The 23,106-nt window shown below is 38.2% G+C and overlaps 1 protein-coding gene across 4 annotated transcripts in view; it reads right to left on the bottom strand.

Annotated features, from left to right (window-relative positions):
* The window catches only part of SLC39A9 (solute carrier family 39 member 9), a 42,931-nt gene that overhangs the window by 8,772 nt on the left and 11,053 nt on the right, over positions 1-23,106 (bottom strand). For 2 of the 4 annotated variants that reach the window (XR_011488358.1, XM_070469548.1), the window contains exons 2-4: positions 19,202-19,310; positions 18,568-18,717; positions 5,968-6,165 (exon numbers count right to left, since the gene is read on the bottom strand). Coding sequence is in view for 3 of the 4 variants with exons in the window: in XM_070469548.1 (XP_070325649.1) it covers positions 5,968-6,165; positions 18,568-18,717; positions 19,202-19,310 (457 nt within the window). In the remaining variant the exon portion in view is untranslated. The remainder of the gene's footprint in view (positions 1-5,967; positions 6,166-18,567; positions 18,718-19,201; positions 19,311-23,106) is intronic. The other 2 variants (XM_020889749.2, XM_070469549.1) reach the window with 2 other exon arrangements.

Genomic DNA, 23,106 nt, shown 5'->3' with positions numbered 1-23,106 from the left:
GTCCAACATTTTGCCACATTTGCCTTATCATCTGTACTTAGACCAAGACCTCTTGGTCTCTCTCCACACTACACACGGACACACATATATTTCCTTTCCTGGAATATACCACTTAAGAGTATACTACACTTTATACTACTCGTTAACTCTTTACCCTTAGATCCTTCAATGTGTATTTCTGATGGGAAAGGGTATTTTCTTACATAATCACAGTAAAGTTATCAAATTCAGTAAATGCCATTGAGATTTTCTTCTACTCTCTCTTGCATATTTTATTTTTGTCAATTGCCCAAGAATGACTTTCAGAGCATTTTTCCTTTCCCAGGAAGAACCCAGTCTAGGACTGCATGTCACACTTAGCTGTAACTCTCTCTTTAGTCTCCTTTAATCTGAAAGATTTTCTCTGCCTTTGATTTCTGTCATGTTGATATCTTGAAGAATACATTCCCCTCCCTGCACCTTTCTTGTTTTTTAACAGAGTGGTCCCTGCTTTTGGATCTGTCTGATGTGTCCTTAGATAAAGCATTCTTGAATGGATACTACATAGGTGATGCTTCTCAGGCTATCACAGCCAGACGCACAGGATGTACACCTGCTGCTCACTTGTGGTGTGCATTTTGGACTACATCTTGGACACTGTAAGCATTATTTTGTGGATACTATGGATTCTATTACATTCCTCCAAAGAATGTTGATTTCTTTTTTGCTTTGCTTTAAAGTAACCTGATTTGGCTCAAACTGCAAATTCTGTCTTCTGGGCAGCTGCCTAAGTCTCAGTTTAGTTCTTTCATCTTTAGTGGACCTGCCTGGAGCCTGCCCAAGAAAGCATGGTTCAGGGCTTAGCCAGAGACTTGGGTAGTTTATACACAGAATTCAGCGCTGACTTTCTCTGTCTGTCTCCTTTCTAAGATTCTCCTCTCACTCTGCAGTGACTGTAGTTACCTTGAACTCTGCCCTCTTTAGGCCAGAAAGACTCAGCTGGCTACCCCATAGGAACCAACTGCTAAAAGCAGTGAAACGGGAACTAAAAGCTGTAAAAATCGGTTCCCAGTGTAGACTCCCTTCCAGAATTTGCCTCCTTTAGGTGATTCTCCAGTGTCTTCAGACAGTGGGTTTTCAGAACTCTGTCTAAAGTTTATAGTTACCTGCAGGGGGGTTGATCTAATAGGAACTTTCTGCACACACTGAAGCAAAGTATCAGTAACATTAATCTTGATCATCTGATCAAGGTATTGTCTGATTTCTTCATTTAGTTACTTTTTTCCCCCTTTGCAACTAATAAGCAAATCAAAACATACCCCCTAGATCTAACATTCCTTGATGATTCTGGCCTGAGCCAATTTTTACTAGAAAGGTTGCAAAAATGTCCAATTCCAACTGCTTCCATGTTTACCAGTTGGTATTTAGCGTTCTGCTGGAAGCAAATGCCCTCCCCTCTTTTATCTTTCTCTCATGTGGATGTGCACATTGACTCCCATTTTTTTTTTTATGCTTTATTGCTTTTTAAATTTTTTTATGCTTTATTGCTGTTCTTAATCATCTCGGTGGACAAACTGTCCGAGATCTGGCCAATGGATGCCCCTTCAAGCTGGTTCCTATATTCTGTGATGTTCCCATCTTTTTCCTTCATATATATTTTGAACACTAGATATTTCAAGTTCATTTTACACTTACCCTACCCCATCCTAGAATCAGTCATTTCTTTGAAGAGCCCGGATATGTTCATTGCCAGCGGGGTGTCTACTTCTAGGCCCTTTCTACACACACAGATATGACATACACCCATGTATATTTAAACACACATGTATATATGTACACATACACATACAAGTTTGTGAAATCATGATTCCAATAGCTCCAATTCCAATCCACCCCAGCAGGGGTTCTTTCTTGCTTTCCCTCATTCCCTGTTTGCATGTCCCTTCTTCCTCAGTGAGGACTCTGGTTTCACCAACAGCAGCACATCTACTCATTTACTCAACCTTGTAACATATCCAAAATAGTTTCAGAACACTTTTGCCCACACCATTACAAAAGACGAAGCCTACTAAAAAGAGTCCAGTATTGTTTATACTTCTTCTGCAACTCTACCCACTACTAAAGGTATATAGCCAAATAACTACATTCATGAATTACTTGAGTTTGTTTTTTCTAAGTCCCTTTCAGTGTGATTGTGTTATTCATTTGATGTATAGTTCATCTGTTTCAGTTAGCTCCCCCACCCCTTGTTGACTTCATTTTATATTTTGAATATGGAAAACATTAACATATTCCCAAAAGTTAAAACTGTATCAAAAAGGCATGCCCAGGGAAGTGTCATGCCCTTTCTTAAAACCTTTCTACCTTATCCCACAAATGCCCCCACTCCTACAAGTAATCAACTTTGGTTTCTAGTTGATTCTTATGCTTCTTTTTTGTAAAAATAAGCAAATATATACATGTTTCCTTGTTTCTCCTTCTTTCTTACACAAATATATGACAGACAGTAATTTATTTTTGCTCCCCCCCCAACTTAACAATATTTCCTGGAAATCTCTCCCCCTTGGTTGACAGAGATTGGATTCCTTATTTTATTTCATTTCTACAGAGGACTCAATTACATAGACACATCATACTTCACTCAGTCAGTCTGCATGACTGGACACTGAAGTGGTCTTACAATGACAAACGATGCTGCATTGATTAATCTTGTGCATATGTATCTTCACACTCAAGCTGAATTATCAGAACAGATTCCTAGAAGTGGGATTTTTAGCTTGAAGGGTAAACTCTCCTCCACAGGGACTGTACCTCTATGAACATCCATGGCAACAGATGAGAGTGCCTATAGCATCACAGCTTTGCCAACAGAATATATGTTGTCAAGGTTTTGAATTTGTGACTATCTGATAGGTGAGAAATGGCCTCTTGGTGGAACTTTTGATTTGCATTCTTATTTTAAATGCAGGGGACATCTTTTCATATATTTAAAGACCATTTTTACATCTTTTCATGAAATATTTGTTCCTGTCTTTTGACAGCTTTTCTACATTTTTTTGTAGATCAAGGATTGTTAACCTGGGGTCTAACAGGAGAACATGGGAGGAGGCAGGGGTGTCTGTGACCTTAAATTGGAAAAAAAAAAAAAAAAGCATTTTTATTTTTACTAACCAGAGTCGTGTCCGACTTTTTGCGACCTCATGAACTGCAGCACGCCAGGCCTCCCTGTCCATCACCAGCTCCCAGAGTTCACCCAAACCCATGTCCATCAAGTTGGTAATGCCATCCAACCATCTCATCCTCTGTCATCCCCTTCTCCTCCTGCCCTCAATCTTTCCCAGCATTAAGGTCTTTTCAAAGGAGTCAGCTCTTTACATCAAGTGGCCAAAGTACTGGAGTTTCAGCTTTAACATCAGTCCTTCCAATGAATATTCAGGACTGATCTCCTTCAGGATGGACTGGTTGGATCTCTTTGCAGTCCAAAGGACTTTCAAGAGTCTTCTCCAACACCACAGTTCAAAAGCATCAGCTTTTCAGAGCTCAGCTTTCTTTATAGTCCAACTCTCACATCCATACATGACTACTGGAAAAACCATAGCTTTGACTAGACGGACTTTGTTGGCAAAGTAACGTCTCTACTTTTTAATATGCTGTCTAGCTTGGTCGTAACTTTCCTTCCAAGGAGTAAGCGTCTTTTAATTTCATGGCTGCAATCACCATCTGTAGTGATTTTGGAGCCCAGAAAAATAAAGTCAGCCACTGTTTCCCCATCTGTTTGCATTTCCTTTTGTCATAAATATAGACAATAAGCCACAAGTAATATTAGCACTACCTTTACCAGTAGAAATCAGATAATTTCATATTATTTTACAGTCGTTCTAAGATACCTTCATATTATCACTCATCACTAGTTTAAATTAAGGGCTTATAGAAGTACTGCTTACAGAATGCAGATGACACCACCCTTACGGCAGAAAGTGAAGAGGAACTAAAGAACCTCTTGATGAAAGTAGAAGAGGAGAGTGAAAAAGCTGGCTTAAAACTCAACATTCAAAAAACTAAGATCATGGCATCTGGTCCCATCACTTCATGGCAAGTAGATGGGGAAACAATGAAAACCACGACAGACTTTATTTTCTTGGGCTCCAAAATCACTGCAGATGGTGACTGCAGCCATGAAATTAAAAGACGCTTGCTCCTTAGAAGAAAAGCTATGACAAACCTAGATAGCATATTAAAAAGCAGAGACATTACTTTGCCAACAAAGGTCTGTCTAGTCAAAGCTATAATTTTTCCCTTAGTAATGTACGGTTGTGAGAGTTGGACCATAGAGAAGGCTAAGAGTGGAAGAATTAATGCTTTTGAACTGTGGGGTTGGAGAAGACTCTTGCGAGTCCCTTGGACTGCAAGGAGATCAAGCCAGTCAATCCTAAAAGAAATCAGTCCTGAATATTCATTGGAAGGACTGATGCTAAAGTTGAAGCTCCAAAACTTTGGCCACCTGATATGAAGAATTAACTCATTGGAAAAGTCCCTAAATATGGGAAACATCGAAGGCAGGAGGAGAAGGAGATGACAGAGGATAAGATGTTTGGATGGCAACACTGATCAATGGACATGAGTTTGAGCAAGTTCCAGGAGTTGGTGATGGACAGGGAAGCCTGGTGTGCTGCAGTCCATGGGGTCACAAAGAGTTGGGACACAACTGAGCAACTGAACTCAACTGCGAAGTACTGCCACAGTGCTTGATCACAGTCTTCCTGTCTGTAAATGCTCATGTGATGGAGCTGGGTAACTATGAGGCAAATCTGTACCTAACCATCATTTAGCCACCAAACAGTTGAAGTCATGGGATCTCTCACTGAGGAAGAAGATAACTATGTTTTCTAGTAGTTTCTATCTGTAAAATTCTGTCAATATATTTGAAAAGAAATATCTATAAATTCTCATATCTATTATAACCCTTTTAAATTTATTTGTATCACAATGGTATTAAAGGTGTATCATGGCTTAGAATCCTTTTTTATTTAATACAAACCCATACCAAATATGTTGATTTAACCAAAGATGAATTCATTGCTCTCAAGACAAAAAAGTTACTATGACTGGAACTGATTTTAAAAGTCTTGGAAAATTCTAGGTGTCTTCTGAAAGAAGTTTATCTTTCCCTGGAAAGCAAGCTACAAATGTGTTTAAGTGTATCTGTAATAAAGTTATCTTTGTGAATTGGGCTCTTCTACACTAATAACCATCAGAACAAAAACCCAAATCAACTGGATGTTCAACTTGACAATCTGTTGCCTGTTAAAGCCCATCTCAGAATTTAATGTTCTTAGTCAAGCTACTCAACAACAGCTGTTATACTAATGTCCTAAACAATTATATTTAACTCTAACTTGCTTACAATTTAAGTATATTATATCATTATTTAATGCATTAATAAAGAAGACATCCTATATCACAAACTTGTTTTTAATGTTTTAGTAACTATATTTCAATAAAATTTATTTTCTCTGTAGCCCTATGTACTATGCTTTATGCATTTAAAAACATTATTTATCCCAATGAAAGGTCCACAGGCTTTAGACTGCTTAAAGGCTCCATGGAACAAAAAGGGTTAAGAACTTCTCTGCCCTAGACCTCCATCAAATGAAACAGCTTTAAGATAACCAGGGTAAATCCATGGCTAATTCATTTCAATGTATAACAAAAACTACTGTAATGATGTAAAGTAATTGGCCTCCAACTAATTAAAATAAATGGGGAAAAAAAAAAAAAGATAACCAGGGTAGTAACCCAGTAAACACTCTCTTGTGCCACATATCACAACCCACTAGCTTCCTCAAATGAATAAAATGTTCACCTGAACCTAAAACAAGAGTTTTAGTACTAAATATGGCCATTGATACATACTGAATCATTCAATCATTTGCGATCACCTAAAATGCAATTTTTTTGCAATGCCCCGAAAACCTTAGGGTCACTTACCGTCAGTAGAATGCACATGGGAGCTGCCAATCTGGTCCACCAACAACATGAAGACAAAGCCCAGTACGAGGGAAACGCCGATGTAGGCATGCAGCTGTGTGTGGTCATGGCTGTGCTCATGTTCATGGGCAACTGGTATTACTGCTGCTTTGTCTGATGCAATCACGTTCTGTGTTTGACTCGCTTGGTGGTGCTTTCCTAGAGCAGAATGAACCATAAAGAGACAACATGTTTATTCCCTTAAAGCATCTTCATGTAGAGGCTTCTGTTCTTTTGTACTTTTGAGCTCTACAGATTTTCCAGCAAAGACACTCACTTCCTATATTGTAACGTAGCAAGTCATAAACTCTCTTAAAGTTCATGATGAAAAAATTCCCAAAGTTCTTCTGCTTTTGGCATGCAGAATTTTTAACTGCCTATTATTCTTAAAACCTAGGAAGTGGAAGCAAATCACCAGGCAAGAAAGCAGTCATTTTCCCAAGGGATATCATCTTCCAATTCCCCTTTCTGTCTAGAGATTCAGACTAGTCTCACCAGAAACCACAGAAAGATTTATTCTGATGAAAACAGGCAAATGAAGAACAGTAACAATGAAAATAAGTATAATCAAATTCATCTAGTTTTATACTTAGGTTGATACAAAAATTGCAAATAAAGAGCAAACTGAGTATAAAATGCTTTAGCTTTAAAAATTATCAGGGGACAATCACCAATTAGAAACCAAAAGGGCAGAGCAGTTTAAATGAGACAGTTGCTTCAGTCTAAATTCAGTTCTAGAAATAAGATTGTTTGGATACTCTGAATTACAGGAAATGACACCTGGCTAGGCAATATTAATACTACTAGTTTATACTCAAATATCTGATACTCAAAGCATGAACACTTCAAGAATTCTTAAAAAAAAAAAAAAGAATTCTTATCTTTGCTGGTTTTATAAATACAGGCCAAAATACTAAACATATTTATCATTTATAATTAGATTAAGCATTTAACCTTTGACTAAAGAAATCACAGAAGCCTGCTGTAATATTTTAGACCCTGGCTTAATTCTTTAAAAGTCATTATTGAGAAGCACAAACCATCTTAAGATAACAAAAATATGTGTTTCTAATTCTTTAAAGATTTTTTGTTAACATAGCTTTTTCCTTTTTTTAACCTTTTCAAAAAGTGTAAAATATACATTACATAAAATTTACTTATCATTTTAACCATTTTTAATCATATGATTCTGTGGCTTTAAGTACACACATTGTTCTACAACCATTATCCATCTCCAGAACTTTTTCATCTTCCCAAAGTAATTTTTTAACCTTACGTTTTTTTCCTAATAGTGATTTTATTGTTTGCTTTTTTTTTTTTCATTTGTTTTGAAATGTCTCAATCTTTTTTTTTTAAAGCACACTTTACTGAGGTATAATTCACAGATGTAAAAAAACCAGTTAAACTACCACCAAGTTCAAGCTTTGGAACAGTACTCAAAAATCTCAGAAAAGTTCTGTGCTCCCCTGGAGTCAATATGTCAGTCCTGGTCCCAAGCAAGTGCTGAATGTGCTTTTTGTCCCCTGAGTTTTCCCTGCTCTAGGATTTCATATAAATGGAATCATGCAACATGAATTCTTTTGCATAAAGATTCTTTTGATCAGCAGAATATTTTGAGATTTATCTAAGCTTTGCATGTATCAGTAGTTTGGTCCTCTTTTTTTTGCTGAATAATGTCCCATTATATGGACATGTCACAACTTATTTACCCATTCAGCTATTGATGGACATTTAGGTAATTTCCAACACTGGTCCATTATAAAGTTGCTACCAGTATTCAGGTACAAGTCTTTCTCTTTTTTAAAAAATTTATTTGTATTATTTTTAGGCTGTGCTGGGTCTTCACTGCTGCAAGTGGGCTTTCTCTAGTAGCAGCAAGCAGGGGTAACTCTCTAGTTGTGGTGCATGGGCTCCTCTTCTTGTGGCTCAAGGGTCCCGGGCTTCAGAAGTTATGGCACACGGGCTCTAGAGTGTGGGCTTGGTAGCTACGGCACACGGGCTTAGTTGCCCTGCGGCATGTGGGATCTTCCCAGACCAGGGAGCAAACCCATGTCCCTTGCATTGGTGGACTCTTAACCACTGGACCACCAGAGAAGTCCAGGTATAAATCTTTCTGTGGATGCAAATTTTCTTTTCTCTTGGGTAAATACCTAGGATTAGAACTTTTGGGTATATGTATGTTTATAAAAGAAAATGGGCTTCCCAGGTGGTGCTAGTGGTAAAGAGTCTGCCTGCCAATGCAGGAGACATAAGAAACACGGGTTTGATCCCTGGGTCAGGAAGATCCCCTGGAGGAGGAAATGGCAGTCCATTCCAGTATTCTTTCCTGGAAAATTCCACGGACTGAGGAGCCTGGCGGGCCATAGTCCATAGGGTCACAAAGAGTCAGACACGACTCAAGTGACTTAACAATGTAAGATAAAACTCTCAAATTGTTTTCCAAAGTGGTTGTACCATTTTACATATCCAACAGCAATATCTGAAAAGTACTAGTTGCTCCATACCATTGTCAACATTTGATACTATGAGGTTTTACATTTTTAACCATTTTTACATAAGTGATCATGTCATCTGCAAATATATAATTTTACTTCCTGCCAATCTTTATGCCTTGTCTTTTTGTTTCTGGCCTTACTGCAGACTAGCATCTGGCTAGGACTCCAAGTACAATGGTAAGTACAAGCAGCTGAGAGGAGACAGCCTTGTGTTGTTCCCAGTGTTATGCATCTTATCTGTTGTTGCTATCCGACTCTTTGCCATCCCAACAATACTTAGCTTTACAATGGTTACAATGCAAAAGAATTTAATTTCTTATTTCTTTTTCTTTGTCCCTCCCTCCCTTGTGCTCCTCTTAAATACCAGTCACAAGTCCAACTTACTAAATTTATCTCAAGATCCACTGAGTTGCTACATTCAGCATGGAAGCACTGCTGGCGGTAAAGAGAGACTTTCAGAGGAAGAAATGGACGATTTTGGAATAAGAGGCATTTCCTGGAAATTAGAAACCTACACTGCAGTGATCAATTAAAAGAGAATCAAACTTTAGACAGGTCTAGGAGGAAAAGGTGGGCAGACAGTGTGTGCCCATGCTGTTATTCATGCAAGAAAAATTATTGTTAGCAATAAGGATTCTAATCCAGAGAACTGACTGAAAGCTCAGAGATGAAAAATAATTAAGTTTACGAGAGAAGCAGTCTAAGAATTTTGATTGGTAGTGTTGAACAATTAAAATATGGCCTCATAGTAACACAAGGGTGTTTGGTTTGTGAAAAATCAGTGAACTATCATATACTGCCAAGTAATTAGCATGGCCTTGAGAATGTAAAATAAATAAAAGAAGTAAAACACTTGACTTTCTCTAAAGACAAGGCAATTTTTGGTAGGCTTCCATTTTAATATACAAAATCAATTCTTCATATTTAGAGATGTAAAGAAACTACACAGTGAAGTCAGTCATAGAATTTTGGTACCTACACTTTTCAATACTACTTAGAAAGATGCTATTGGAAAGGATTTGAATGATTATCTTTTTTAAAAAGTCCCCACTAAATATTTAACAAAATGAGCTCGCATCTCTGCCTTTGTTTAGTCTGTGCAGTTCATGAATCCATGGGCCTTCCATGCTGCTTCTCCTGGATAACACCCTGTCTTTCAAGACTCAGCTTGTAAGTTCCTTCCTTCCTGACATTTTCTGTGTCCTCTTCTCTTCATGCATACCCAGCAGACTGGTGTGTGTCAACCATAAGTTTTATATCACTATCCTACAATTCAGACAGCAGCAAACTGCAGGACAAGGGTTCATGTCTAGTTTTGTAAATAAAACTTGCAGTGGAACGCAGCCATGCTCACTTGTTCACAGACTGTCTATAGCTGCTTTCATGCTATGATGGCAGAGTCGAGTAACTGCAACAGAAACCATCTGGCCCACAAAGCCTAAAACATTTACTGTTTGGCCCTTTTAGAAAAAGTTTGCCAACCCCTGCTGTCACTGACTGCTAATTTATTCATTTTCCATCAGCTGTGAATTCTTGAAGGCAGAAGCTATATTGTAGATCTATGAACTCTAACAATCAATATAAGGCCATAAATTGAGTATATACTCAACAAATAAGATTTTGAAGGCAAAAAAAAAAAATGGCCTTCACACTTAGGTAATTTTTTAATGTGTCATTTCATTTAGAAAGTTATGCAATTAATTCCTTCCAATGTAAAAAGATGTTTAAAAATGGAAATAAAATACAATCTTTTAGTCTTATGTTTTAGAATGGCTTCCCTGATGGCTCAGATGGTAAAGAATCTGCCTGCAATGCAGAAGATCCAGGTTTGATCCCTGGGTTGCCCCTGAAGAAGGAAATGGCTACCCACTCCAGTATTCTTACCTAGAAAACTCCATGGACAAAGAAGCCTGGTGGGTGACATACAGTCCAAGGGGTCGCAAAGAGTCAGACGTGACTGAGAAAATTTCATTTTCAAGGTAATTATGCACATGCTTCTTTATAAATCCAGACTTAATAGGTAACAGATGTATGTGCTAAATTAGGTGAAAGGTGATGCTAAAGTGAGCTGAGGTGCAAAGGTAGGTTAACACCTCATTAAAGGGTGTTAGTCACACTATTATTTGTGAACAGTTGTATAGTAATTTTTAAAGGCAAGTACTTTTGGGGTATCCATAGCTCTGAAACTAAATGTCAAGCCTAATTACAACTTTCAAAGGATGACCAACATTATTTCCCTTGACTGTTGTTGTTGTTTAGGCGCTAAGTCATGTCTGACTCTTTGCAACCCTTGGACTGCAACATGCCAGGCTTTCCTGTCCTCACTATCTCCTGGAGTTTGTTAAAGTTCATGTGCATTGAGTCAGTGATGCCATCTAACCACCTCATCTTCTGCCGCCCTCTTCTCCTTTTGCCTTCAGTCTTTCCGATCATCAGGGTCTCTTCTAATAAGTCGGTTCTTCGCATCAGGCGGCCAAAGTACTGGAGCTTCAACTTTAGTTATCAATCTTTCCAATGAATATTCAGGGTTGATTTCCTTTAGGCCTGAACTGGTTTGATCTCCTTGCAGTCCAAGGGTCTCTCAAGAGTCTTCTCCAGTACCACAATTCAAAAGCATTAATTCTTTGGCACTCAAGTCTTTTTTATGGTCCAACTTTCACATCCCTTAATAATAAGGTACACCTATATCAGAATTTTTCAATTTAGATGAGTATAAGAACCTTCTATATCTTATCCTAACAATGCTTTCTTTATAAAATCATTTTGGAACTCTTGGCATAGCCTTCGGAATCAAATTTATGAGTCACAATAAAACTCCTACTTCCTAATATACCAGCTTCTGATCTAAAATAATACTGAATAAATGGGTCACCTATGTTATTAAACAGATTGGTGTTGAATAACTGTATTTCTCCAAATCTAAACTGCTTTCAAGAAAACTCTGTTGTGACTGATGACTTTCATCTCGTACTCTGAAGGTAAATTAAAGAAAGAGTTCTAACATTTTTTGAGCATTCACTATATAAGTATATAATTTCCTGACATTACGACTTTGAAAGAATTAACACTTAATTTTATGTATAAATAAAACTGTGGCAAATAAATGTCAGGAACATTATTTTATATACACACACACACACACACACACACACACACATACATACATATAAAACTTGAAATAAGTGTGCTGTTGATTGAAGCTTTCCATAGAAGATCTGAATACTTACAACTAAGTGGAATTTAATTATATATATAAAAATACAAATATTTACTGGATTATATACAATGAATGGTAGGCATTATTGGTTTTATTTGCAAACATTAGCCAAAACAAAACAAAAAAGCTTTTTAAAGTGAGTGATAATCCCATGACTTGTTAGCACATTAACAGTTTAGTAATGGGATCTGGATATTCAGTATTAACACATCCACCCTTTCACTTCTACTGGAGGACAGGAAACTCAATCCAGCAAAACCTGAGATCTCAAAACCCAGCTATTTACTATTTACAATAGCCAAGATATGGAAACAACATACATGTTTACTGATAGATGAATGGATAAACAAGATGCAGAACATATATACAATGGAATAACACTCAGCCATAAAAAGGAGTGAAATAATGCCATTTGCAGCAAGATGGATGGACCAAGAGGCTAAGTGAAGTGAATCAGAAAGAGAAAGACAAATAGCATATGACATCACTTACATGTGGAATTTAACATATGACACAAATGAACTTATCTATGAAACAGAAACAGACTCACACACATAGAGAAGACTTCTCACTGCCAAGGGGCAGAGGGATTGGGGAGGGATGGATTGGGAGTATGGGATTATTAGATGCAAACTATTATAGAATGGAGAACAAGGGCCTACTGCATAGCACAGGGAACTATATAGTCAATATCCTATGCTAAACCATAATGGAAAAGAATATGAAAAATAATATACATATGTATAACTGAGTCACTTTGCTATACAGTAGAAATGAACACCCCATTGTAAATCAACTATACTAAAATAAAAAATTTTAACACCCAGATATTTAATTAAAATTTGTGTACATATGTTACTCATTGTTGAAAGAACTTTCAGATTGTTACTGTTGTGTCTATTTCACTCAGGGCACTGGTTGGTAATGAATAACTGAGACATGTTCCATGTCACATTCCCCACCGCGAAGTATATAAACCCAGTATTATCATTGGATATTGCTCATCAGACATGTATTTCTCATGCCACTAACAGAGTGTTCAGCAAATCATTATGGGCTTAATTCTTTCCCTAGATATTCATACAGGAATCCTTCCAATAAGTTCCACCAGTATGGTATATAGCCTTCCTATGTTACGGACACATATGTTAAATTATTGATAAATATAATAGAATCAGTTTACTCTTTGAAGACATTCACTAGAACTCCTTCAGATTAATATTTACAAAGGACAAAGCATTCTAAGAATCAAACCTTCAGGTAATCTGTTTCTTTGGGGGGAAGGGTGACCCCTAGCTTTGATGTTTATATTTTTGGCCTTTATTGATTGTTTTAAATTTTTTACCTTCTATTTATATCTTATAACCTTTACAGATTTACAACTAAGACTCAACACAGTCAAATAAACCAAAACACACAGACACACAACTACCCATCTATTTGGGTGATTAAAATACAAAAACTAAAACAAAAGAGACAACAAAAATGTTTGGAAGGGAGTGAAGTGGAACTCTCACACATTACTGTGTGTGGATGTTAGTCACTCAGTGTCCGACTCTTTGTGACCCCAAGGACTCTAGCCCACCAGGCTCCTCTGTCCATGTACTTCTCCAGGCAAGAATATTGGAGAAGGTATAAACCAGATACACCAAACAACAGGATGACTTCTCAACTGCATTAAGCTAACTAAAAGAAGCCAGACCCAAAGACTACAAGGCTGCATATATATGACACTGAGAAAAGACAAAACTATAGATACAGAGATCAGAGGTTGCTCAAGATTGGGAGTGGAGGATAAGTTTGATTACAAAAGGAGATGAGAGTGATGGAACTGTTCTGTATTTTGACTTTATGCATTTGACAAAACGTAGTCATTCATGCCAAAAACAGTGAACGCTGTTGTTGTTCAGTTGCTCAGTCATGTCCAGCTGTTTGCAACCCTACATACTGCAGCATGCCAGTCTTCCCTGTCCTTCTCTATCTCTTGAAGTTTGCTCAAACTCTGTCCATTGAGTTGGTGATGCCATCCAAGTATCACTTTCTCTGTTGCCACCCTCTCCTCCTGCCTTCAATCCTTCCCAGCATCAGGGTCTTTTCCAATAGGTCAGTTCTTCACATAAGGTGGCCAAAATATTGGAGCTTCAGCTTCAGCATCAGTCCTTCCGATGAATATTCAGGGTTGATTTCCTTTATTGACTGCTTTGATCTCTTTGCTGTCCAAGGGACTCTCAAGAGTCTTCTCCAGCACCACAGTTTGAAAACATCAATTTTTTGGCACTCAGCTTTCTTTATGGTCCAACTCTCACAACCATAGATGACTACCAGAAAAACCACAGCTTTGACTATGTGGACCTTTGTTGGTTAAGTGATGTCTCTCCTTTTTAATATGCTGTCGAGGTTTGTCATAGCTTTCCTTTTAAGAAGCAAGCGTCTTCTAATTTCATGGCTGGAGTCACCATCCACAATGATTTTGGAGCCCAAGAAGATAAACTCTGTCCATGTTTCCAGTTTTTCTCTATTTGCCATGAAGTGATGGGATCAAATGCCATAATTTTTGTTTTTTGAATGTTGAGTTTTTTTTTTTTTTTTTGGAATGTTGAGTTTTAAGCCAGTTTTTTCACTCTCCTCTTTCACCTGCATCAAGAGGCTCTTTTGTTCCTCTTAGATTTCTGTCATTAGGGTGGTGTCATCTGCATATCTGAGGTTATTGATATTTCTCCCAGGAATCTTGATTCCAGCTTGTGCTTCATCAAGCCCAGTGTCTCTCATGATGTACTCTGCATATTAGTTAAATAAGCAGGGTGACAATATACAGCCTTGACGTACTCCTTTCCCAATTTGGACCCAGTCTGTTGTTCCATGTCTGGTTCTGTTACTTCTTGACCTGCATACAGATTTCTCAGGGGCAGGTAGGTGGTCTGGTATTCCCATTTCTTTAAGAATTCTCCACAGTTTGTTATGATCCACACAGTCAAAGGCTTTAGTGTAGTCAATGAAGCAGAAGTAGATGTTTTTCTGGAATCCCCTTGCTTTTTCTATGATCCAACAGATGTTGGCAATTTGATCTTTGGTTCCTCTGCCTTTTCTAAATCTAACTTGTACATCTGGAAGTTCTCAATTCAAGTACTTCTGAAGGCTAGCCTGAAGGATTTTGAGCATAACCTTGCTAGCATGTGAAAAGAACACAATTCTGACGTAGTTTGAACATTCTTTGGCGTTGCCTTTCTTTGGGATTGGAATAAAAACGGACCTTTTCCAGTCCTGTGGCCACTGCTGAGTTTTCCAAATTTGCTGGCATATTGACTGCTGCACTTTAACGGTATCATCTTTTAGGATTTGAAATAACTCAGCTGGAATTCTATCACCTCCACTAGCTTTGTTTGTAGTAATGCTTCCTGAGGCCCACTTGACTTCATACTCCAGGATATCTGGCTCTAGTTGAGTGGTCACACCATCATGGTTATCCAGATTCAGTTCAGTTCAGTTCAGTCTCTCAGTTGTGTCTGACTCTTTGCAACCCCATGAACCACAGCATGCCAGGCCTCCCTGTCCATCAACAACTCCTGGAGTCCACCCAAACTCATGTCCATTAAGTCAGTGATGCCATCCAACCATCTCAACCTCTGTCGTTCCCTTCTCCTCCTGCCCTCAATCTTTCCCAGCATCAGGGTCTTTTCAAATGAGTCAGCTCTTCACATCAGGTGGCCAAAGTATTGGAATTTCAGTTTCAACATCAGTCCTTCCAACGAATGCCAGTTATCCAGATTATTAAGACCTTTTTTGTAAAGTTCTTCTGTGTATTTTGGCACCTCTTTTTAATATCTTCTGCTTCTGTTAGGTCCATACCGTTTCTGTCCTTTATTGTGCCCATCTTTGCCAGAAATATTTCCTTGGTATCTCTAATTTTCTTGAATAGGTGTCTAGCTTTTTCCATTATATTGTTTTCTTCTATGTCTTTACATTGTTCACTTATGAAGGCTGTCTTATCTTTCCGTGCAATTCTTGGGAACTCTGCATTCAGATGGGTTTATCTTTCCTTTTCTCCTTTGCCTTTCGCTTCTCTTCTTTTCTCAGCTATTTCTAAGGCCTCCTAAGATAACCATTTTGCCTTTCTTTTTCTTGAGGATGGTTTTGATCACTGCCTCCTATATAATGTCACGAACCTCCGTCCATAGTTCTTCAGGCACTCTATCAGATCTAATCCCTTGAATCTATCTGTCACTTTCATTGTATAACTGTAAGGGATTTGATTTAGGTCATACCTGAATGGCCCGATGGTTTTCCCTACATTCTTCAATTTACGTCTGAATTTTGCAGTAAGAAGCTAATGATCTGAGCCATAGTCCGCTCCAGGCCTTGTTTTTGCTGACTATATGGAGTTTCTCCATCTTTGGCTGCAAAGAATAAAAATCAATCTGATTTCGGTTTTGACCATCTGGTGATGTCCATGTGTAGAGTCGTCTCTTGTATTGTTGGAAGAGGGTGTTTTGCTATGACCAGTGCATTCTTGGCAAAACTCTGTTAGCCTTTGCCCTGCTTAATTTTGTATTCCAAGGCCAGACTTGTCTGTTATTCCAGGTATCTCTTGACTTCCTACTTTTGCATCCAGTCCCTTATGATAAAAAGGACATCTTTTTAGTGTTAGTTCTAGAAAGTCTTGTAGGTCTTCATAGAACTGGTCATCTTCAGCTTCTTCATCATTAGTGGTTGGGGCACAGATTTGGATTACTGTGATAATGAATGGTCTGCCATGGAAATGAACTGAGATCATTCTATCATTTTTGAGATTGCACTCAAGTATTGTGTTTTGGAATTTTTTTGTTGACTATGAGGGCTATTCCCTTTCTTCTAAGGGGTTCTTGCCCACAGTAGGAGATACAATGGTCACCTGAATTAAATTTGCCCATTCCTGTCCATTTTAGCTCACTGATTACTAAAATGTCGATGTTCACTCTTGCCACCTCCTGTTTAATCACTTCCAATTTACCTTGATTCATGGACCTAATATTTCAGGTTCTTATGCAGTATTGTTCTTTACAGTATCAGACTTTACCTTCACCACCAGCCACATCCACAACTGGGCATTGTTTCTGCTTTGGCTCAGCCTCTTTATTCCTTATGGAGCTATTTCTCCACTCCTCTTCTGTAGCATATTGGGCACCAACTAACCTAAGGGCTTCATCTTTCAGTGTCATAGCTTTTTGCCTTGTGAATGTAAAATATGTAAATGAAAATAGTTTTAAAATAGTTCTTCTTTTTTTTTCCATGAATAACAACCAGCATATGGGATTTTAGTTCCCTGACCAGGGATCAAACCTACAACTCCTGCAGTAAAAGCAGAGTCTGTTACACTGGACCACTAGGGAAGTCCCTTAAAAGATTTTTTAATGACGGCTTGGGGCAGGAGAATAATCTGTAATAAAAAGGTTAAAGAGATCAGAATGCTTATTTTAAAAAAATAGGTTTATAAAGCACATGTATCTATTTTCAGATGAATCCACAAAATTATTTTGGGCCAAAACCAGGAAAACTGAAAATAAACGAAAGCACCCAACACATAGTAGCTACATTTAATTTTAAAATTATACCTGAATATGGTATATACATTATTGTTATAATAATATATATAAACTATAATTATATAATCAAAATCATCATAAAACTATCAGCAAAATAACAACAATAAAAAACTAAAGCTGAAGCACTTTTTCCCTCTACCCTAGTGTTTCCCAAATTGTCTAATAAGAATCATTTGACAACTTGTTAAAATTAGATATACCCAAATATCTTCCTTGGAGATTTTGATTCAATAGTCTAGGTTGGGGGTCAGAAAACTGTACTTTTAAAATGCACCCCTCCCTCAAGAAACTTTTATTATCAGACAAGTTTAGCAAACAACTAACACCCAAAATTCTTAGCACAAAGCCAAGCAAAACAAATTTTAAGTGTCTATTTAATCATAGTCTGAATGTTTTCTAGCACACCAGCACAGTAATTTCCACAGTGGGATGAGCATACCCAGGAAAACTCAAGATGATCCACTAGAACATGAAAGGAAATACTGATCTATATACTGTTACTTTAAATTTCATTTTCCAAAATTTTCTATTTAAGGAGTATGTTTTATAATGTAGAGTATATCAGTGCAATAGCACATGTATTATCTTTTTTTCTCAATAGAATATATGATCAAAAAGAGTGGAAACCACGGCTCTAAGTCTCCTAATTTGTTATTTTTTCCTCCTAAGGCTGACCTCTGTCCTATCTTTCACTAACCCCCACGATCCTCACTCTTTACCACTATGACCATATTCACACCCCAGGCATATAAGCATCATCTCTCTGAAGACAGGACACGGTTTTTTTCCTCTACTAACATCTGAAAAACTATTTATTATGCTGTGACTAGTAAGAAATTTGGAAGGTGTTGATCTCTTTATTCTATTCTTAAAGTCCAGCAGACTCTTGGCATCTGAAGAGTCAGCTCACCAATATAATATTTGTGGTTTCAGTCAAGGGGACGTTTCATGACAGGTGGGAATCTGATTTTGCTGAACCACAAATGTGAATCGAGTATGCCTCCGAGCTGAGATAAAGGACCAAATCATTTAGCAGGTGAATGAAGCAAGCTGACTGCCCAGCATTTACTCTTCCACAGCTGTGAACACGGTCAGGACTGTGGAGAGGTCTCTGATTTCTTAGTTCCCTCTACGACAGAAGTCCTCATCATCTACAGGGTTCACTATAAAGAGTCCTTGAGGGGCCTCCCTGGTGGCTCGGTGGTAACAAATCCGCCCGCCAATGCAAGAAACACAGGTTCCCTCCCCGGTCCAGGAAGACCCCACATGCCTTGGAGCAACGAAGCCTGTGCATCACAACTATTGAGTCTGTGCTCCAGAGCCTGGGAGCTGCAGCTACCGAGCCCATGTGCTGTAGCTACTGAAGCCTGCATGCCCCAGAGTCCGTGCTCTGCAACGAGAAGCCACCGCAAAGAGAAGCCTGTGCACAGCAAGTAGAAAAAGTCAATACAGCAACGAAGACCCAGAACAGCCATAAATAAATGCATAAAATTTTAAAACAAAATGGTTAAAAAAATTTTTAAAGAGTCCTTGAATCCAAATGTGTTTCTCTCTCTATATATATATATATATTTTTTTTTAACTAAAGAACACTAAAAATAGAATCATTGTCATGTAGGAATTTGGAAGTTTTGCATAGGCATTAAAAAGAATGATTGTCCTTCTGAGAAAGGCCGCAATTCATGTGTTATTGCGAATAAATCTTAAGTGGTATTCATGGACGGAGGCATTCAATTCACAAACTGCTACTGACGTGTTTATTGTCAAAGACATCAAAAGATATGCTTTGGCATATATTCTATGGCAAACGTGTGAACTGTTTTCAGAAAAAAATATCACCAAGCTTCTCTTTTGAGCTCTCCACATCAATAACATAGCTCAAAGAAGGCCCATCTCTCTCTCACCCTCAAGAATATCTTCATAAAGTGCGTGTACTCCTTCAGGCACAATGACCGCTAGTGCAGTTCCACAGAGGAGGCCGGCACCCAAAACAGTCACCAGCTTTAGTCGCTCCTGGAAAGAAAACATAAGCTGTTGAAAAGACTGATGACTAAATAGGGGGAAAGTTTCTGAAGTATCTGCAATGAAGACGGTGAGCTGCTTAGTTGTGAGGCCAAAATCTACAATGGCCAGTGAACGTGAAAAAGGGTCAGCTTGTCAAAGTGTGCTCAGTCCCTTCAGTCGTGCCTGACTCTCTGTGACCCCATGGACTGTAGCTCGCCAGACTCCTCTGTCCATGGGATTCTCCAGAATATTGGAGTGGATTGCCATGCCCTCCTCCAGGGGATTTTTTGACCTAGGTATCAAACGCTCATCTCCTGCTTCACCTGTGTTCCTGGTGGATTCTTTACCATCAGGGAAGCCCAAGCTTCATGAATAATAATGCCAATTAGAACAAGGAGATACCATTTTTAAGCTTACCAGATTGGCAGTGAAGTGGGAAAACTTGTCTACTACCCACAATAGGGAGAAGTTAGCATATTCGTCTTAAACTGGAGGAATTGGGAGCTATTGCAACCTATCTGGACCCCAATTTGGTAATTTATATTTAAAGCCTCAAAAATGTGAATTCTCTGATCCAGCAATTTCACTGCTAGAAATTTTCCTAAGAAAGAAAGAACTATGCAAAGATGGCCACTGTACATATTAAGAATGCAAACCTGAAAATAATCTAAATGTCCAAGAAAGGAGATTAGCTAATAAACTTAAAAACTTCATCATAGCATCAAGTGAAAAGTGAAAGTGTTAGTAGCTCAGCAATTAAAAATTATGACAGAGGTCTACTCATGGATACAGAAAGTAATGACATGACTTCCCTGGTGGTCCAGTGGGTAAGAATCCACCTGCCAATGCAGGGGACACGGGTTTCATCACTGATCCGGTAAGATCCCATATGTCATGGGGCAACTTAGCCCGGGTGCCACAACTACACAGCCCACACTCTACAGCCCGCGAGCTGCAGGCTATGCTCTGCAACCGAGTAACAAGAGTGGCCAATGCAATCAGAAGCTCGTGTACCACATCCAACAGCAGCCCCTGCTCACTACAAGAGAAAGCCCGTGCAGCAACGAAGATCCAGCACAACCAAAAACAAATAAGTTAATTAATTTTTTAAAAAGGCTGATGTACTGCTATGAGGAAAAAGCTACTGGCAAACTATGTATTGATAATCTCATAGTTCTTTTGAAAAAGTATATATATAAGCAGAACAAGTGTAAACATTAACAATTTTTCTTTATAGTTTATAAATATAATATGTAATATATTACATTTACTTATCTGCAATGAACATGTAGTACTCATGCAATGAAAAAACATATTTAGTTTAATACTAAAATGTCCTCTAGTTTTAAAAAAAATGCTCGATTGACATACTAGAGCTGTAGATATTTAATGTATACAACTTTATGTATTTGGAAGTATACATCTATGAAACCATCATTAGAATCAATGCCATAAATGATCTATGGCTTTAATCCACTAATACCAACTTCTTCTTTTTACTCAGATTTCCTTAGGAGACTGTATCCTGACATATAAGATATAAAAGATTATGTCTCAAAATTTCCTGAAGCAGCGATGTACCCTTCTTAGAATCTTGGCAGTATGAAAAATGATCTTTAAAACTAAAAGAGGGCATTTATGTTGCTTATGAAAAACTTTAAATAATTTTACAGTATATCACGTACTCACCTTTTCTGTTTTAGTTTCTTTTATGAGGTTAGCAAAAATAACAACGGCTCTATTAGTTCTGAAATACTACTGAAGCTGTGGGAATATACACATACAAGTACTGCCTCTAAGGGAGGTTCTTAGCTGAAAAGCTAGTAGAAATATTACCTGCTCCTTGTTTGGGAAGAAAGAAGGGATCAATATCTATTGTGTCTCTATTGAAAATGGGGGAACCATAGCCGCAAAGTCAGCACCAGCTAATACTTGCCCTATAGCAAGAAGGAAATCCCCTTAGCACCTAGGCCAGGTTAGCCCTTCACACATTCTGGATGGCTATTAATGACTTACAAACTGAGAGAGTTCTGAACGCATCCAATGGTTGGGGCGTTGGCTTGGGAGGCAGAACTAACTTCATGTTCAAATCAGTTAACAAGTCAGCACCTCAACTTTTCTTCTTTAAAATAACATTTCTACACATCCTATGAACATATAGGAGGCAACAGGAGAACATGGTTGAAGCATTTTGGGAAAAGGACATCAAACAGCTGGTGTTCCTATTTTAATGTTCAATATTGAGCTATTCTAAGAGTTTTTGTCTTTTCCAAGTTACTAAACTCACCAAAGCACTGCTAATCACAGCATTCATTTGAGAACAACTGTCCGAGTATGGAGAACACAAGATGGAAAAATAGCTCTGACATGGCAAGTAATTAGTCTTTTCATCATTCTCTCTAAACAATTCATAAAAGTCACCTTTGCTTAAAACAATCATGAATGTCAAGTTTTACTGCAAAGAAAGGACAAAAATAAGGGTAAAACTGCACCGGACTATCATTTCATTTGAGGGCCTTAGTTTCAGAACTCCACAATTCAAACTAATGAATAAATTATTAGGGAAGAAGACTGTCCTGTCAACATTTCGACTCTGCTCTACTCTGGGAAATGGAAATGAAAGATGCCTCAGCTTTGCAAATAAGGGAAGATGAGAAGAGGAAAGGGATGTACCTAAAAGAGAAAGAGCTAACTGCCTTCAAGAATTACTTGGGTGGTAGCTCAAATCATACACATGAAAATTAATTCCTGATGGATTATACACCTAAATATAAAACCTAAAACTCAACGGCTGTTAGCAAAAAAATATAGAAAATCTTGGCAATCTTGGGGTTGGCAAAGATTTCTCAACAGGGACACAAAAAACACAAACTATTTTAAGAGAAAGAAGTTCAACATCAGAATTTTAAATGTTTGCTGATTCATTAAGAAATGAATAGGCAGGCTACACACTGGAAGAAAGTACATATATCTGTATTGGAAATACAGATATGTGTGGTGGGTGTTATGGTAACAATATTAGGCCCCTTCAGGTTGGAGACACCTGTTCCTCCAAGTGCTGGCAATGTTGCCTACTGATGACTTTCAGCTAAATCCCTCTGAGATACTGCCCTTGGGCCAAAGGGAACTAACCTAAAAGTCACATTCCCTCCCCTCGAGCAGTCCATATCCAGTGACTAGCCCAACTTGCTGCTATGCGGATGCAGGTACAAAGCCTCAGTTCAGAATATCTCGGAAGGGCCATAAAGCTTCAGTGCCTTCTGGGGAGTGATCTGAGGCCTCTACTGCAACCAACTTACAGCTTCACTTCTTCATCTGTTTAATCCTGCTCATTCTTTCATAGTTGTTATTCCCTGGTGGCTCACATGGTGGCCTGCAATGCAGGAGACCCGGGTTTGATCCCTGGGTCAGGAAGATCCTCTGGAGAAAGGAATGACTACTCACTCCAGTATTCTTGCCTGGAGAATTCCATGAACAGAGGAGTCTGATGGGCTACAGTCCATGGAGGTACAAAGAATCGGCTACGACTGAGCAACTAACACTTGGTTATTCCCAAGAACACCACCCAATAAACTTCCTGTAAATCTTTCTGCAAATCTTCGGAGCATCTGTATTCTGGGTAACCCAACCTAAGCCACTGACAAAGAACTTGCATTTGAAATATAAAGAATGATTACAACTCAGTAAGAGACAAAATTAAAGTTAAAAATTTTAAAAAGGTAAAACACTGAACAGATACTTCACAAAAGATATATGAATGGCCAGTAAGCCCATGAAAAGATGTTCAACATCATTTAGTCATCAT

Source organism: Odocoileus virginianus, chromosome 6, assembly GCF_023699985.2.
Source record: "Odocoileus virginianus isolate 20LAN1187 ecotype Illinois chromosome 6, Ovbor_1.2, whole genome shotgun sequence".
Taxonomy (NCBI): domain Eukaryota; kingdom Metazoa; phylum Chordata; class Mammalia; order Artiodactyla; family Cervidae; genus Odocoileus; species Odocoileus virginianus.
Note: the sequence above shows the minus strand (reverse complement) of the source record. Positions and strands in the feature narration are given on the sequence as shown.